Source organism: Nomascus leucogenys, chromosome 5 (assembly GCF_006542625.1).
Source record: "Nomascus leucogenys isolate Asia chromosome 5, Asia_NLE_v1, whole genome shotgun sequence".
Taxonomy (NCBI): Eukaryota; Metazoa; Chordata; class Mammalia; order Primates; family Hylobatidae; genus Nomascus; species Nomascus leucogenys.
In genome coordinates this window covers 31185138-31202756 of record NC_044385.1, presented here as the reverse complement: position 1 = coordinate 31202756, position 17619 = coordinate 31185138, and the positions used below count along the sequence as shown (strand labels likewise).

General features: G+C 36.0%; 1 protein-coding gene across 1 annotated transcript in view; it reads right to left on the bottom strand.

Moving 5' to 3' along the window:
• Positions 1-17619, bottom strand: part of USH2A (usherin) — a 795293-nt gene that overhangs the window by 343089 nt on the left and 434585 nt on the right. Inside the window, exon 36 of the mRNA XM_012506628.2 lies at positions 3231-3382. Coding sequence (XP_012362082.2) covers positions 3231-3382 — 152 coding nt within the window. The remainder of the gene's footprint in view (positions 1-3230; positions 3383-17619) is intronic.

Sequence of the window (17619 nt, the reverse complement as noted above, 5' to 3'; positions counted from 1 at the left end):
TGTGATCCGCCTGCTTTGGCCTCCCAAGGTGCTGGGATTACAGGTGTGAGCCACCACGCCTGGCCATAAACTGTTATTCTTAATAAAACTCTTGCAATGTACCTGAAATTTGTGTAAATGATATTTTATTTAATTTTTTACACCAACTCTCTTAAAGTAGACATTATTTCTCTTTATAATAGTTGAGAAATCTGAGGCTTTGTAGAGTAAGTATATCTCCTAAGGGGGTATAGGTATTTAAGGGGTTTAAGCAGGTTTAAGGCAGACTGTCCCTATAGCGTTTGCTTGACTATATTATATACTGCCATTAAGATTTAGACGTCTTAAATAACGCACTTATTTGCTTCTTTGCAAAAAAAAAAATGTGAAAGGGTGAATGTGTTTGTACATGTGTATTTATCCAGGTGTATTTATCTGTATAAGTATGACATCACTAAGGAACCAAGACAACTTTTTAGCCATATCACATAGCAATGACCTATAGTCTCGCACACCATCCTTAAGAGAGTCCCTGGAGAATCTATCCGTTGAATGTTCTAATACAAGACACGCTCATAAAATTCTCAATCTTAGACTCCACTAGTGTTATGTAACATTGGCTAAGTGGAGAGTAAGAAAACAAAGTGATTTTCTTATGGAAAACATTATTGTATTTTATTAAAGAATATTACACAATGTGAAGGGTTTCCCTCTAATATAATTGAAAGCAAGGAAAGCATTTAAAAAGTTTCTGCTGCATTCTGTGAATTTTTACGTTATTTCAAAATTTATAACACCCCAATTCATTGAATTTAATTTGACAATGCACATTAGCATCTAAAAATTAGGTTTAAAGGGTTTTCTATATTGGAATTTCCACAAGAGTCAAATACATTATTTGGATGAGTAAGAACTGAACAAACCACAGGGAAATCATTGTGGTTTTTTTTGTTGTTGTTGTTGCTGTTTATTTTGTTTTGGTTTTGTTTTATTCCAGATAGGTACAGGGCAACTCCTTCTGAACCATGAATAATAGCTAACAAACTGGTCAGATTAAAAAAAAAAGTTGAGCTAAGGCTACGTTCAAGTGGTAAGAATATAGAACTTCTGTATGTCTTTTTATTTTTAAAAATACTACATCAAATTCATATTGTTTATTATATGAGCAATTTGCAATTTGGAGGATGAACCGTATCACATTGGGACTGTAAAGCATATTCCTCATAGAAAACATTGAATAGTATTTCCCTGCATGCATGGATAATCTAAAGAACAAGAATTATCATTAAGAAATGTTAGATGAACAAAAAAATTGAACTCTTTCAAAATTTATTCTGATTTCTGCCAGCAAAATATTTAAAAATAGAAATGATATATTTTCAGTTTCAATGAAATTTTTTATTTAAAATGTCATAGCATTGGGCTCTAGTTAGATGAATATCTTAAGAAACTGTTATACACCATTGCCACGTTTGACTGAATTTTGTTGAGTATCACATTATAATTTAATGATAGAAAACTCTGCCTTTTAAGATTGATTCATAGATTTCTTAAGTCAATAAGGACACATTAAAAAGAGTCATCAACAAAAATAAACTGAATCTGTAATATCCTTCATGATTGTGCTGGCTATCCAGGGCTATTTAGAATACTCAGATATGGAATCACTTAATGGGCACAAAAATATTTCACAAACCAGTTGAAGACCATGGGCTTTAACTTCTTGGTAGCATATAGTTGACTTGTTCTAAATAAAGACATTGTTGTTCAATCCCAGTGATTAGAGATGGATCATTGACTAGGGAAAAGCGTTTGCATACTGAGTACAGGATAAAGAAAAGTACCAAGGGAGAAAATAACTCTGTGCTGTAAGTCAGGATTGAGTCTGGAATGTATGAAGCCGTGGCAGACTAGGTTTTACAACCCAATTCTATTTCCCCCCTTCCTATCAGAGCTTTGTGGCATTTGATTTCTTAAGGTTAACGTAGCTACTGTCTGTGCAGGATGCAGGTGGATAATGCAGGTCCCCCTTATTTAATGTTGCCAGAACATCAGGAGACACCGCTGAGCCAATTTTGTAGCCAGAACTAACATTTGCAGCTTACATTTTGAAAAAGTGTAAATTTCAATCTCATGTGACGTGTTCTTTTGTTTCTTTTTCTTTTTTTTTTTTTTTCTTTTTTTGAATGGAGAAGAAAAGCTGGCCTATTGCCATTCCTGCATTTAAGGGCAAGTATCCATCAGAGGGGTCTGGGCTATAAAATGCTTAATGGCAATAAAGACTACAGCTCAGCTCCACCGATGGATGCTGTTAGGTGCTTGGAAAGCAACCAATCTCTGAAACAAAATGAGAGGTGTGATCAAAAATAAGGAAGCAGAAATTTAAACATAGAGTTGCTTTCCAAGGTAATATTTATATAATACACTCTTCAGTGAAGACAGCATGCCCTAAAATGACAGGGCATTAGCAAACATTGCCAAAAAATACCTAAGACTAATGAGCATTTCCATCTAAAGAAGCAAAATCTAATTAATCAAGAAAAATGCACAAAAGCGTAATGTGATGTTTTGAAACTGAAGACTGTCCTGCTAGTTTATGATAATTATGTGCTATGAATTGGGTTTTAAAAATTATGTTAGGAATAGAAAATATAATCTTGTCAAGCTGTTAACTGCTAATGAAATATAGATATACATTTCAGATAATAGATTTCTGAAATATGAATATCAAAAGCTGATATTAATGTAATTTTAAATACCATTCTTATGAAGCTGTATCACATAAAACTATTTTATCCTAATAGATGAGGTAAACTCAACCTTTTAATTGATTAACTACTTGTTGGGGAGCAGTGTTGCCATATTGTGGCACTTACGGACTTTCAATTATTTTCCCTTTTAATCTTAAACTTACTTAGATGTTGAGCCCATGATTAGAAAGAAAAACATCCACCTTCAATATGTCACTAAATTAGGAAAAATTTCCTGTTTGCCTACTACACTAGCCAACTTATCTTTCTTTCAATAAAATGTAGACTCTGCCCTTCACTAGACCTATGTTCAGTCTCGAAATTTATGTCGAATATAAAATCTTAGTAACTCTTAAATGAACTTTTATAAGAAGAAAAATCTCCCATCTTGCTTGAAAGGCTAGCTGTGCAGAGGGTGAATCACCGCCACTTACTTCTTCCTTAATATTCAGTGTCATCTGACATTTAACACATTCCTAGAATGTAAATTTAGATACTCACCAGTGGGCCCAGAGCACAACCTTTGGCCGTGCATGCTTGGACTCTGAAGGAATGTAAACTCCAAGGAGCAAATCCATAAGCATGACAGCTGAGTTCTGAGGAATTGTGGATTAAGATACCATCTAGATATAATCCATAACTCGTGATAACACCTGGGAAGATAATAATTGCCTTTCAGTATGACTACTAGACAATAGCAAAGAAGGTCTTAAGGAAGCAAGCACTCTTGATGTGATTTCTAGTTTCACGGAATCATTAAATCACAGACTCTGGTATTTATCCTTGTCTAAACTCTGTCTCTTACCAAAGGATAAAATAGATGTTACCCTTGAATATCAAATTGTAAAGCTAATTAATAGAGAGACAGAAATAGAACCCAACAGTTCCAGCATGAGAATCTTTCTATTGCATCCTGTTAACTATTGTCATGTGTGTTTCAGATCAAAAATTAATACGTGAAGCATACTTATAATTTGTATTGCTTTCTAAAAAAAGATATTCTTAATAGATATGCCCCAGAAGTAAATCGACCTTATTTGTTAATGCATTCTATATGACTCATAATGTATCAGGCACTATTCTAAGCACCTGGTACGCATTAGCTTCTTTTTAACCCTCTCTTCATAGCATTCCTATAACAGGCAAAGAGAAAAGGTATCATACTGGAGGAGAAACTGGCTTCCACCTGCACATTGTCAGTCAGGACATTCAAAAGGGCATCTCTTTATATGACCAGGTCCAATCATATAAGCATTGAAAATCTGCAGCAACCCAATCAAGATAGAACATGAAGGACATAGACCCCCTTAGTAAGGAAGATCCAGTGGCCTCACTAGGTAAAAAATTCCAAACAAGCTGGGTGTGGTGGCTCACACCCATAATCCCAACACTTTGGGAGGCCAAAGCAGAAGGACCACTTGAGCCCCAAAGTTCAAGACCAGCCTGGGCAATGTAGTGAGACCCTATCTCTACAAAAAATAAAAATAAAAGAACTACAAACAAATGAACTACTAGCTGAGGGCAAAGAGAAGAAGTTGTAAATATCAGCTATGGTCTCACAATTAATTATATAAACAAGAATTATGAATGCTATCATATTTTATTTCTGCTTATTACACAGAGATTTGTATATTGTAACCAATTTTCCTTCCTCCTTTCCCCACTGATTCATGTAAATAGGTTTAGTGGGTATTAATTTATAGTTTAGTTTTTTTATGTTGAAGAATATCCAGGTGGGTTGTGTCTGAACTAAAAGGGGAATTAACATCACCTAGATAAGAATATGATGAGGGAGGTGACAACACCGTCATTTGTACAAAGCATAGTAGTATCCTGTTCACAGGAAGCATAGAGTGATTGCTACTGGTAATGAAAGGTGGTGAAAAGTACAAGGGTGTGTGTGAATGTCCGCCCCAGCTACACATCCATGCTTCTATAGCCTGTTCTGTACGGCTAACCTACGAACTACAAAGTACATTTCCAACTCTCTTGCTTGTTGGCCTTCTATTAGGTTTTGCCAGTGGGAGGCACTGCGAGGAGGACAGAAGCAGGAAGAAAGAAAACGTCCAGCTTCTAGCTCCAAGAGCTGAGGCCTTTGCTGACAGCTGCTGTGTCAGCAGGGGACAAAGCACCTGCAGCCTCAAGCATTCCAGACAGAAGAAGCATCTCTTCTGCATTTTCTGCCTCTTCAGTAGTGGAATGTTGTTGGCATATCAGCTCTGGTTGGGGCAGCATCCCATAATGGTTCAAATGTCAAATCGGCAAGTGTAGCAGTAAGCAGCGGCTCCCGTCAATCATCCTTTTTTTCCTTCCAGTACCTGCCACCTTTCCCTTTTGTTCTTCCAGCCCTTCTTTACAACACCTTGAGAGCAACTTACTTGTATAAAATACCCTCTCTTTTAAATATCTGAAATGTTTTCTCTTATACCAATCAGATCTGGGTCAATAAATTCTCTTAGGATTAAAACATTTTTTATTTAAATGAGTTAATACTTTTAAAAAGCTACTGCTGTGACTCATTTTCCTTTAAGAAGATAACCTTGTATAGTTTATCATTCTGATAAGTCCATTTCCCTTATTTCCAAATTTTTGGGAAAGAGTCTTTATTTTACTCTCAGGTACCACTTATAGCTCTAAACACACAAAAAGATGTGGCTGCCATTATCTGTTTTCCTTTATTTCTGGTGTGACCATCTATGGGAACTTTATGAATACCTATAGAAGGTATTTGATTTAATTCTATTTAATACTTGACACACAAAGACACAAATGAATTAAAGCTAAGAAGTGAAAGACATATAGTGAAAACACCACCTACCTAAAATACATAGAAAATTTAAAGAGAAAAAAAGATATAATCAGGTAATAACAATGATCAAAAAATTCTTATGTGCCAGGCTCTCTGTGAAGCAGTTAATCCTAAAAAAATCTTATGTACAAATAGTGTGTTATAGAAGCTCTTAAAGAAACCATAAGACCCTAGAAATGCTATCTACTTGACCTGCTTTTCAACTGAGATAGAAAGTATCCAAATCAATAGTTCCCTTTTCTTACATAATTGGGGAACAGAGAATGTCTTTTATGTTAGGATTATGTGCATAATATCTCATTTATCTGACATATCGGGAAATGAGATATTTTATAGAAGTTAATTTTCGTTATAACTAAATCTCATCCCCTTAAGTATGAACTCTAAAATTCTTAACAATTTTTGAAGGAAATCTTTCTAGTAAGTACTACACACTTACCTGTTTTCTCACACAGAATATAATGAATATAATTGAATCATTTTGTGAAGACTCAAACTTTGATTATGGACATCAAAGACTACATTCTCTAATTCTATAACGCTTCAGTGATTGATGAGATACAAGGTTCTTACCCAGCTTTTCCCCTAAACATTACTCAGTGACTGCACCTTACCAATTCTTGTGTCATTGTTTGAGTTCTACATCCTCTCTTAGTGACAGTTTCTCCAAATTTACTTCTTCTTCTTTTTTTTTTTTTTTTTTGGTCTATCTGACTCTAGTAAGTCAACCCTTAGCAATCCATGTTGAGAAGCTAGATAACTTTGACATCTGGAACTATGGATATAGGATATAGAAACAGTAGACAGTTATTGAAAGAAGGGCTTAGACTAAGATGAATACATGGCAAATAAGCTGAGAATGAAATTAAGTGATATTTGTGACAGTTAATTCAACTGCTCAAAAACTTTTTAGTATCCAGGATGTATCTAACTGAGAGGTGGATGAGAATGAAGTCTAACTTTAACATAGGTGAGATCACACACACACACACACACCACACACACACACACACACACACAGTTGCCTGGCATCCTGTAGGTAAATAGCATTTGACAGCATATGGAGGAAGGGCTGAAGGATAACTTGTAGAATCACATTGTAGGACTAGTAGTATACTGATACACACACACACATCATATTAAGCTGATTTCAATATAAACAAAATCAATATAATATAAAACACTGCATGATTCAGCTTTAAAACATAGTTTTAATAAGTGATAAGTCTAAAACACCTATTAACATGAAAATTTTAACTTCATTGACCTCAGATTCCTAAACAGAGTAACAAAAACTAACAAATATAATGTAGTGGACATTTTAAACTGAAGCCTAAGAAGATGCTTTTTTCTTTAACTAGAACACAGGACATGTATCAATAGCTTTTGTTTTCCAACTTTTATTTTAGATTCAGGGGGTTCATGTGCAGGTTTCTGACATGGGTATATTGTGTGATGCTGAGGTTTGGGATACGAATGATCCCATCACCCAGATAGTGAGCATAGTACCCAACAGTTTTTCAGCCGTTACTCCCCATTCCCTGCCATTAATCCTCAGGGTCTGTTGCTGTCATCTTTATGTCCATGAATACCCAATGTTTAGCTCCCACTTATAAGTGAGAATATGCAATATTTATTTTTTTGTTCTTGTATTAATTTGCTTAGTACAAAAGCCTCCAGCTTCACAGATGTTGCTGCAAAGGACATGATTTCAGGGTTTTTTCTGTGGTTGTGTAGTATTTCGTGGTGTATATGTACCATATTTTTTCATTCAACCCACTGTTGATGGGCACCTAGGTTGATTCCAAGTCTTTGCTCTTGTGACTAGTACTGTGATGAACACAGAAGTGCATGTTTCTTTTGGTAGAATGATTTGTTTTCCTTTGGGTACATACCCAGTAATGGGTTGCTGGGTCAAATGGTGGTTCTGTTTTAAGTTCTTTGAAAAACCTTCAACTGCTTTCCACAGTGGCCAAACTAATTTACATTCCTACCAACAGCATATAAGCGTTCAACCCTTTTCTGTGCAGCTTGCCAGTATCTGTTGTTTTTTGACTTTTTAATAATAGCCATTCTGACTGGTGTGAGATGGTACTTGTTGTGGTTTTGATATGCAGCTCTCTGATGATTAGTGATGTTGAGCATGTTTGTTAGCTGTTTGTCTGCCTTCTTTTGAGAAGTGTCTGTTCATGTCTTTTACCCACTTTTTAATGGGGTTGTTTTTTACTTGCTGATTTTAGTTTCTTATAGATTCTGGATATTTTTGACCTCTGTCAAATGGATGGTTTGTGAATATTTTCTCACACTCTGTAATTTGTCTGTTTACTCTGTTAATAGTTTATTTTGCTGTGCTGAAGCTCTTTAGTTTAATTAGGTTCCACTTGACAATTGTTGTTTTTGTTGCCATTGCTTTTGAGGACTTGGTCATAAGTTCTTTCCCAAGGACAACATCCAGAATGGTGTTTCCTAGGTTTTCCTCTAGGATTCTTATAATATGAGATCTTACATTTAAATCTTTAATCCATCTTGAGTTAGTTTTTGTATATGGTGAAAAGTAGAGGTCCGGTTTGCTGCATAAGGCTAGCGAGCTACCCCAGCACCATTTTTAAAATAGGGAGTCCTTTCTCCATTGATTATTTTTGTTGACTTTGTAAAAGATCAGATGGCTGTAGGTGCACAGCTGTATTTCTAGATTCTCTTTTCTGTTCCATTGGTCTATGTGTCTGTTTTTGTACCAGTATCATGTTGTTTTGGTTACTATAGCCTTATAGTATAGTTTGAAGTTGAGTAATGTGATGCCTCCAGCTTTGTTCTTTTTGCTTAGAATTGCTTTGTCTATTCAGGCTCTTTATGGGTTCCATATGAATTTTAGAATAGCTTTTTTCTAATTCTGTGAAAAATGATATTGGTAGTTTGATAGAAATAGCATTGAATCTGTAAATTTCTTTGGGCACTATGGCCATTTTAGTGATTATTGATTCTTCCACTTCATGAGCATGGAACATTTTTCCGTTTGTGCCATACACGATTTCTTTTACCCGTGTTTTGTAGTTCTCCTTGTAGGCATCTTTCACCTTCTTGGATGGATGTATTCCTAGGAATTTACTGTTTTGTGGCTATTGTAAATGAGATTGCATTCTTGATTTGGCTCTCAGCTTGAACATTACTGGTGTATAGAAATGCTACTCATTTTTGCACATTGATTTTGTATCCTGAAACTTTACTGATGTTGTTTGTCAGTTCCAGGAACTTTCTGGTGGAATCTTTTGGGTTTTCTAGGCATAAAATCATATCAGCAAAGAAAGACAGTTTTACTTCTTCTTTTCCTAGTAGGATTTCTTTTATTTCTTTCTTGCGCCTGAGAGTGGTGAGAGTGGGCATTCTTATCTTGTTCCTGTTCTCAGATGGAATGCTTCCACCTTCTACCTGCTCTGTGTGATGTTGGCTGTGGGTTTGTCATAGATAGCTCTTATTATTTTGAAGTATGTTCCTTTGATGCCTACATTGTTGAGGGCTTTTATCATGAAGGTATACTGGATTTTATTGAAAGCTTTTTCTGTATCTATTGAGATGATCATGTGTTTTTTGCTTTTAGTTCTATTTATGTGATGAATCACATTTTTAAATATATTTCCAACTCAAGGAGATTTATGAATACGTTTATTGATTTGTATATGTTTAGCCAAACTTGGCATCCTAGGAATGAAGCCTACTTGATTGTATTGAATTAACTTTTTGCTGTGGTGTTGAATTTGGTTTGCTAGCATTTTGTTGAGGACTTTTGTGTCTATGTTTATCAGGAATATTGGCCTGTAGTTTCCTTTTTTAGTTGTGTCTTTGACAAGTTTTGCTATCGGAGAGATGCTGGCCTCATAGAAAGTGTTAAGAAGGAGTCCTTCCTTCTTGATATTTTGGAACAGTTTTAGTAGAATCATTACCAACTCTTCCTTGTACATCTGGTGGAATTTGGGTGTGAATCCACCTGCTCCAGGTTTTTTTTTTTTTTCTTTTTTTTCGGCGGGGTAGGGGGGGCGGTTCCTACCAACAACAACAAACAAGCAAACAAAACACATCCTCGGAGACTATTATAAACGCTTCTACGTACACAAACTAGAAAATCCAGAGGAAATTCTTAGAAACAAACAACTTCCAAAGAACGAATCAGGAAGAAATTAAAACCCTTAATAGACCAATGTCAAGTTCGAAAATTGAATCAGTAATAAAAAAAAAACCTTTGCTAGCTTCGAGTTTAGTTTGTTCTTGTTTTGCTAGTACTTGTAGGTGAGGTGTTAGTTTGTTAAATCGAGATCTTTCTAACTTTTTGAGGTAGCTGTTTAGCACTATAAATGTTCCTCTTAACACTGTCTTTGCTACATCCCAGAGATTTTGGTATGTTGTACCTGTTTTCATTTATTTTAAACAAAGTTTTGATTTATGGGTAGCTCTGGGGAAAGTAAGATTTTGAGTCCTTGAAATGCCATGTAGGTATTTTCAAAATTATAGAATACTTAAAATAATCTTTTAAATTAACTAATTAATTAATTAATTTTTTTGGAGATGGAGCCTAGCTCTGTAGCCCAGGCTGGAGTACAGTGGCATGATCTCGGCTCACGGCAACCTCCGCCTCCTGGGAGGTGAATCAAGCGATTCTCTTGCCTCAGCCTCCCAAGTAGCTGGGATTACAGGTGCCTGCCATCACGCCCAGCTAATTTTTGTATTTTCAGTAGAGACGGGATTTCACTGTATTGGCCAGGCTAGTCTCGAACTCCTGACCTTGTGATCCACCCTCCTCAGTCTCCCAAAGTGTTGGGATTACAGGCATGAGCCACTGCACTGGGCCAAAATAATTTAAAGTAATTTAAAATATGCTCTGGGCCCAGTGTGGTGGCTCATGCCTATAATCCCAGCATTTTGAGAAGCAAAGGCAAGTGAATCGCTTGAGTCTAGGAGTTTGAGACCAGCCTGAGCAATGTGGCAAAACCCTGTCTCTACTAAAAATGCAAAAAGTTAGTTGGGCATGATGACATGTGCCTGTGGTCCTGGCTATTTGAGAGGATGAGGTGGCAGAATCACTCAGGCCCAGGAGGTCGAGGCTGCAGTGGGCCGTGATTGCACCACTGCAGTCCAGCCTGGGTGACAAAGTGAGAGCCTTTCTTAAAAAAGAAAATTAAAATGTTCTGATCACTTACTTTGAGTCAGACAATAGGGTATATGCTATTATGCATTATTTTCTTTAACACTGACAACTCCAAAAAATAAGAATTGTTATTGTCATTCTCGTAAAGAGGAGGGAATGGATTCTTAGAGGGGCCAACCCATTTTATAGGGCCATACAAATATAAATTTAGTTGTGGAAACTGGCCATCTTACCCCACTCTTGTCACTACTCTTGTTATATGTTTCTAGTCTAATTTCCTCTTCTAAAATTTTTAGGAATTTCACTTGAATTAAGAACTGGTGAACATGCTCTGGTTCTAAAAGCCATCAAGATGAGCCTAATAAAAAGATTAATATAAATATATTGAAAGTCAATCAAGTGCCAAGTACCATACTTGGTATTTTGGGACGTAAGAACAGAAAGAATAAGAATAATATCTACCTTTATGGAAGTAAGAAAAGAGTTAAACATAGGTATAATTAAATAACAATTCAAGGGTTAAACAAGGATCATAAGCACCACAACAACTTTATGCCAAAAGAATGACATAATTAAATAGTAGACAGTAGGTACAGGACCCTCTAGCAGGGAACAATCACTTTGGCTAAAGAAGTGCTACAGGCTTTTTAGAGCAGTCAGGTCTTCCACATATGGTAGTGGGGTCTTCAATAAGTCATATGATGAAGCTAAGTCTCCCATGAAAGGTAATATGTGAAAAACCTATGTCTCAGGAAGATGCTTCTGGTGAGGAAAATGACATTTGCCATTGCCTAGAAGTAAGAAAGTGTAAGGTTTAGTAAAGGTATCCCAAATAGATCAATAATTTGTTGTTATTTCTGTAGCTGGATGTATTAGTCCCTTCTCATGCTGATAATAAAGACATACCTGAGACTGGGTAATTCATAAAGGAAAGAGATTTAATGGACTCCCTAGTTCCACATGGCCAGGGAGGCCTCATAATCACGGCAGAAGGTGAAGGAGGAGCAAAGGCATGTTTTACATGGCAGCAGGTAAGAGAGCTTTTGCAGGGAACTCCCCTTTATAAAACCATCAGATCTTATGAGACTTATTCACTATCATGAGAACAGCATGGGAAAAACATGCCCCCATAGTTCAATTACCTCCCACGGGGTCTCTCCCACGACACGTGGGGATTTTTACAATTCAAGGTGAGATTTGGGTGGGCACACAGAGCCAAACCATATCACTTGATAAAGTCTAATAGAAAACAAAACTTCAAAGGGAATTTGGGGCCTTGAATGACACTACAAGGAGTTGGGATTTTATGATGCACAGGAGACCATTAGTGTTTTTATGAACTGACTAGTGACAAGATAAAGTCATATACAGAAAAATCAATCTAGAATCACATACAAAATAGACCGGAGTAGGGAAGACCATGCAGGTAGTAACAGTAAGATGGTTAAAAATATCAAACGGGAAAAATAATTATTAAAGCCGTCTTTTCCTGAATGTATAGGAAGTAGTCGTGAATGAGGCAGGGATGTGGGAATGCTGCATTTCAGCAGTAGTCTGTGGCAGGAGAAACATCTTTAGCAGTTATATATACTTTCTTTTTAATTAAAAAAAACTTGTGACACTTAGGGATGGAATGTGTTAGATTGCAATATGGTATGATAAAGTCACTGTTCAGAAAAGAGTGTTCCTTTATCAAACATGAACAATGACGTTAATCTCATAAAAGCCTACTTCCAAAGCACTAACTTACCCTTCTGTTCCTGGTTAAAAAGGGAATTGTTTTTCAGTTTGAGGATAAGAAGAAACCATGTCTTGTGATGGAATTGTTCTGTATCTTGATTATATCAGGGTTAAAATCTTAGTTGTGATATTGTATTATAGTTTCAGAAGATGTTGACATTGGGAGAAACTGAATTAGAGATACATGGAATCTCTGTTTCTTATAATTTCTTGTGAATCTGTAATGATCTCAAAATAAAATATTTAAATTAAAAAATACTGTCGTGCAGGGGAGCATGCCAGATAAGAAGACATAAACACTTTAAAGTCCAAAGAAGTTTATGCTAAAGCAATAATCACTGGATTGAGTGTTTTAATCAAGCACCGTTTAACCTTCAGGAAAAACTCTTGATAGTGGAATGGGTTTTATTTTAGATGAGAAAAATAGATGACAAAAAAAGCTTTTAGAGAGATTTGGTAACTTGGCCAGTGTTATACAGCTAGGAAGTGGTAGAGCTATGTGTCAGCACTGAAGAATTCAGACTCTACAGGGCATACAACTTTACAGCTTCCATATACCTATTTTTTCTACATTTTAAAAATCACGTAATAAAACATAACATATAAAAATATATATAATATCAATTCTATTTTAATGACAAATTTAAAAGCAAAAGGCCATGTAACCATCACTCACATTGAAAAAATAGAATGTTGCCAGCACCCCAGAAATCTCCCGTCCATAACTGGATCCCTTTCCTTTCCTCACAGATAACTATGAGGACTTGCTTTTCTACCGAGAAATGCATCCCTTAACAACATAATTAAGTTTCTCATGGTTTTCTAACTTATATTAATAGAGTTATGTTGTATATATAATTTTTGCATCTTGCTTTGTGTAACATAATATTCATGTGTTCTATACATGTTTTTGAGAGTGGCCATACTTCACTCATTTTTACTACTGTGTGGTATTCCTACAGGGCAAATGTTATTATTTATTCTACTTTTGATAGATATTTAGAATGTTTCTATATTTTGGCTATGACATCAATGTAATTATACACATTTTTGTATATGTGTCCTGAAGCGCATATACAAATTTTCTAGGACAATTGTCCTGGAGAGGAATTGTTGATATATGTTCAATTTTACTAGACAATGCTCATCTCTTTTTGAAAGTATGTCAATTCTAGTGTACATGTGAGTCCATGTGAGTTCTCATTGTTCTACATCCTCAAAAAGAGCTTATTGTCAGACTTTGAAATTTTTGCCAGTATTAGATGTAAAAAATATTAGCTTGTTTTGGTATTATCTTTTACTTTGGGATTATTACAGAAGTTGGCCCATTTTCTTATGTTTATCAGACATTTAATTTTTCTTCTTTTGTGAAATGACTTTTCAGATGTTAACTCCAGTTTGTTATAGATGTGTAGGAATGTTTTATATATTCTGGATACAGTTTTCTGATGGTTACATGTGTTCTAAATATCATCTCTCTTATTACTTATCTTTGTGGGCACTTATAGTATATTTTGATAAAAAATAAATGTTAATTTTAGTAACTCCTTTATTATTATGAAACTACCTTTTTATACCTAATAATACTGCTCATTGTAAAGTCTTCTTTGTCTGATATTAAAATAGGCCATCAGCTTTCTTTTCTCTTTCATTCTTTGACTTTCAACCCTGTTGTATGACTTTGTTTTAGAGGAAGAGGCTTAACAGCTAGTTCAGGGTCCTCTCCTCTGGCCTTGGGGACTTCTCAGGATGTAACTATTGGCTAAACACTCCTTGCAACACTACCTCAAGGAGTACACCAAATCCAAATAAATGGGAATCCATTTGAGGACTATCTACTAGTCCAAGCACCAAACCTTATTGTTAACATCTTTTATAATTAATGGTTAGCTGGCATTAATGAGATGTAGCTGTACCAGGGAATGGATGTTAATCATTTACCAGATAGCCTCTATAAATGTTGTGGTTTCATTCAATGGCATTTTATTAAGCTTTGAGGAAAAATGAGGGAGTGCTATGCCTATTGCCATAAAAAGATGTTTATTCCATGTGAATTAGAGAAAAAAAGCAAGTTGCAGAACAGGATAAATTGTATGGCCAATTATTTTGAAGTATCAATTTTGTGCATATACATTTAAGTAAGTAATTATTCATTCAATCAACAAATTAGTTCTTGAGTGCCTCCCCTGTTCTGGGAACTATTTCAAAACAAAGTCCAAAGCTTCCAAGCCAATTGCCTTCTTTTTCAGGGATGTTCCTCCAACCACTTCAGCCCTTCTGTCATGACCACATACCTTTAAAACTTGGTTAGATAGCTAAAACTCACTAAGCTTTCATTTCTTGACCAACAAAATGGGGTAATATTCCTTGCCCTGGTGGCCTGACAGTTGATCTGAGAATCAAACAAGTGAGCATATATGAATGTGCTTTAGTAATAAGCACTGTGCACATAGAAGGGACACACATAGAGTTGTCCCTTGCTTCTAGTATAAGCTAAAGTTTTACTTGCTATAGGAAGCCCACCTTAGACTATCTCCTCCAGTTCTGACCTATGTCATGTGCTGCACTTCTGTTGTAAAAACTAAACTAACATCTCTCAAAAACAAGCTTAGGCAGGTCTGTATTCCTCCCTGGCACACTATCTGTCATTAGCCAATAGTTTCTTATATTTGTATGCTATGTTTTCATTTAAAATTCATTCCTTTCCAGTGAAGTCCAGAAGGTGCAAGGAAACAAGTATTTACTAAATACTGTAAAATAATTTTCGTAAGTCTGCTGGGTTTAGATTTGGTTTCTGGTAGTCATCTGGCTCATCAGTAACTATGGGGTAGCTACTGTGAGCCAGATATTGTGTTGCATGCTGGTAATACAGAAGTTGTCAGAACAGTCATGGTTATTTCCTTCACAAAACTTTCCATCTAAATGGAAGAACAGACGTTAGAGGTATTACGTGGATGTAAAATTTACTTTTTAAGAATCAGATGGATAGAAGGAAAATACGGCATAGAGAAGGGAGAGGTGGATGCTAACCTAGTCTGGGTAGGTTACGTAATAGAGCTTATCTGAGAAACTGACCTTGATTTTTATTTTATTTTATTTGTTTATTTTTTGAGAAGGAGTTTTGCTCTTGTCGCCCAGGCTGGTGTGCAATGGCACAATCTCGGCTCACTACAACGTCTGTCTCCTAGCTTCAAGTGATTCTCCTGCCTTAGCCTCCCAAGTAGCTGGGATTACAGGCACCTGCCACCCCCTCCCAGATAATTTTTGTAGTTTTAGTAGAGACGGAGTTCTGCCATGTTGGCCAGGCTGGTCTTGAACTCCTGACCTCAGGTGATACACCTGCATCAGCCTCCCAAAGTGCTGGAATTACAGGCTTGAGCCACCACACCTGGCCGAAACTGACCTTTAAGCTAAACTTGGCACTCTGAGTTACTTCATCAAGAGGAAGATGTCATAAGCCATTATTTCACTACTGATAATTAAGGAATATTTTATAACAATAAGTGAAAAGCTTTCAAAGATATATCAATAAGTTGATTACTATTTGAAAAATTAAATATGATGGGTTTATTAGATAAGCAAGCTGCCACTAGAACCTTTGAGCTTGGCTCTTCTTATTGGCCTTTAAGATGTCTATTGTATTGAAACAAAGTTTAAGAAAATTGAAATTTTGTTCATTTACTTATTTATTCTTGCCACTCTTAGCATGAAGAAAGTCATTTTAAATTTATCTTCATGCACTACCCCCCCATCAAAAAAACAAACACACACAAACAAAACACCTCTCCGTGTTAAATGTGGATTAAGTAAAATTTAGGAATGAGTCAGGGTTTCAACAGGAAATCAATGACAACTCAAATGGCAATGGAAGAGATTTTAGTGGAACTCTTATTTACAAAGATGTGGACAGGGTTAAGGGAAAGCAATCAGTGATAATAAAGCATTCCCAGCCAGTACTAGCTAGGATTCCTAGACCATTTTAACTAGTTGGCTAGGAGCCAGTAAACATCTTTATGTTTGCAGGGGAGAAGGTGAGAACAAATTCAGGAACTGGAGAAAGAAAGGGGCTTCGAATAGGAACTGTAGCCTTTACCAGAGGAATGCAACCCTGGAATCCAGAGCCATGCAGAAAGAGAGCCAAGGAGAATAAGTTCTGAGACTCCATGCTCCTCTCACCCTCTCATCTTTTGCTGTTGCTTCCCATGGACAAACCAACAGGAAGCCAGAGAGAGAGAGGAAGCCCATTGCCACCGTGAGGAAGAGTCAGCCTTACAGGGCATGGGGTAGAGTTGAAAAAGAGAGTGAATCTAGAAAAGCAAAAGAGAAATATTCACCATAAAAAAAATGATTTATTCTATTACATTGCACCATATTGTATTTTTTCAGGCTTTTTCTTGCTTATTCTCTGGTGCTAACAATCAGTAAGACAGCTGAAGCAAAATAAAACTGTAACATGCCATGTGGCAAAGGGGGTCAGGTTCTGGCTTAATTCAGTTTAATTTAATCTAGTTCTAGATATTCAGTTCTTCAATGGATAATCCATAAAATGGATACTTAATTCCCATTGGCTGTACAGCAGAAGGAGTTTCAAGTTTATCACCTTTCTGTTTCCATAATGATAGGATTTTTAAGGTGTTTAATTTTCACAGGGAAACTGGATGATAATTGTCCACAAAGCATATCCACTGGGATATATATCTTTGTGCCTCTTCATCATGTTATGTCAAATTGTATTTTCTTAAGGTGCTCAATAGGTTGTCATATATAACCAAGGAAATTCAATGCAAGTACAATACAGTGTAAATTTAATACAAGGTATCTCTATTTACACTGAAGAATTGTTTACTGTAAGAATTAAACAACAACGCTTTAGTGTGTCATAAAAATAACATGCATAGTGAATATAGATGCTCCAAACATGTTTGTTTGTCTTTTCCAGTGCAGTATGGCAATAGGAGTATTAACTGAGGGCTCCCCCCAAGGTTCAGATGCTGATTGAATGTGGCAGATACTTCCCTGTGTGAATACTTGATCCTTCAATTAAAAAGGAAAAGAGAGAAGAGCTTTCACATTGTGGGATAATGCCTTATTACTCTTATGCTCTCCTAAAAATGGAATCAACGGAATCTAAAGAAGACTGTGCTTGGGAAATTCTACCTGACAAACTGACTGGAGGTGTTTCATAAAAGTTACACAAGGTTTGC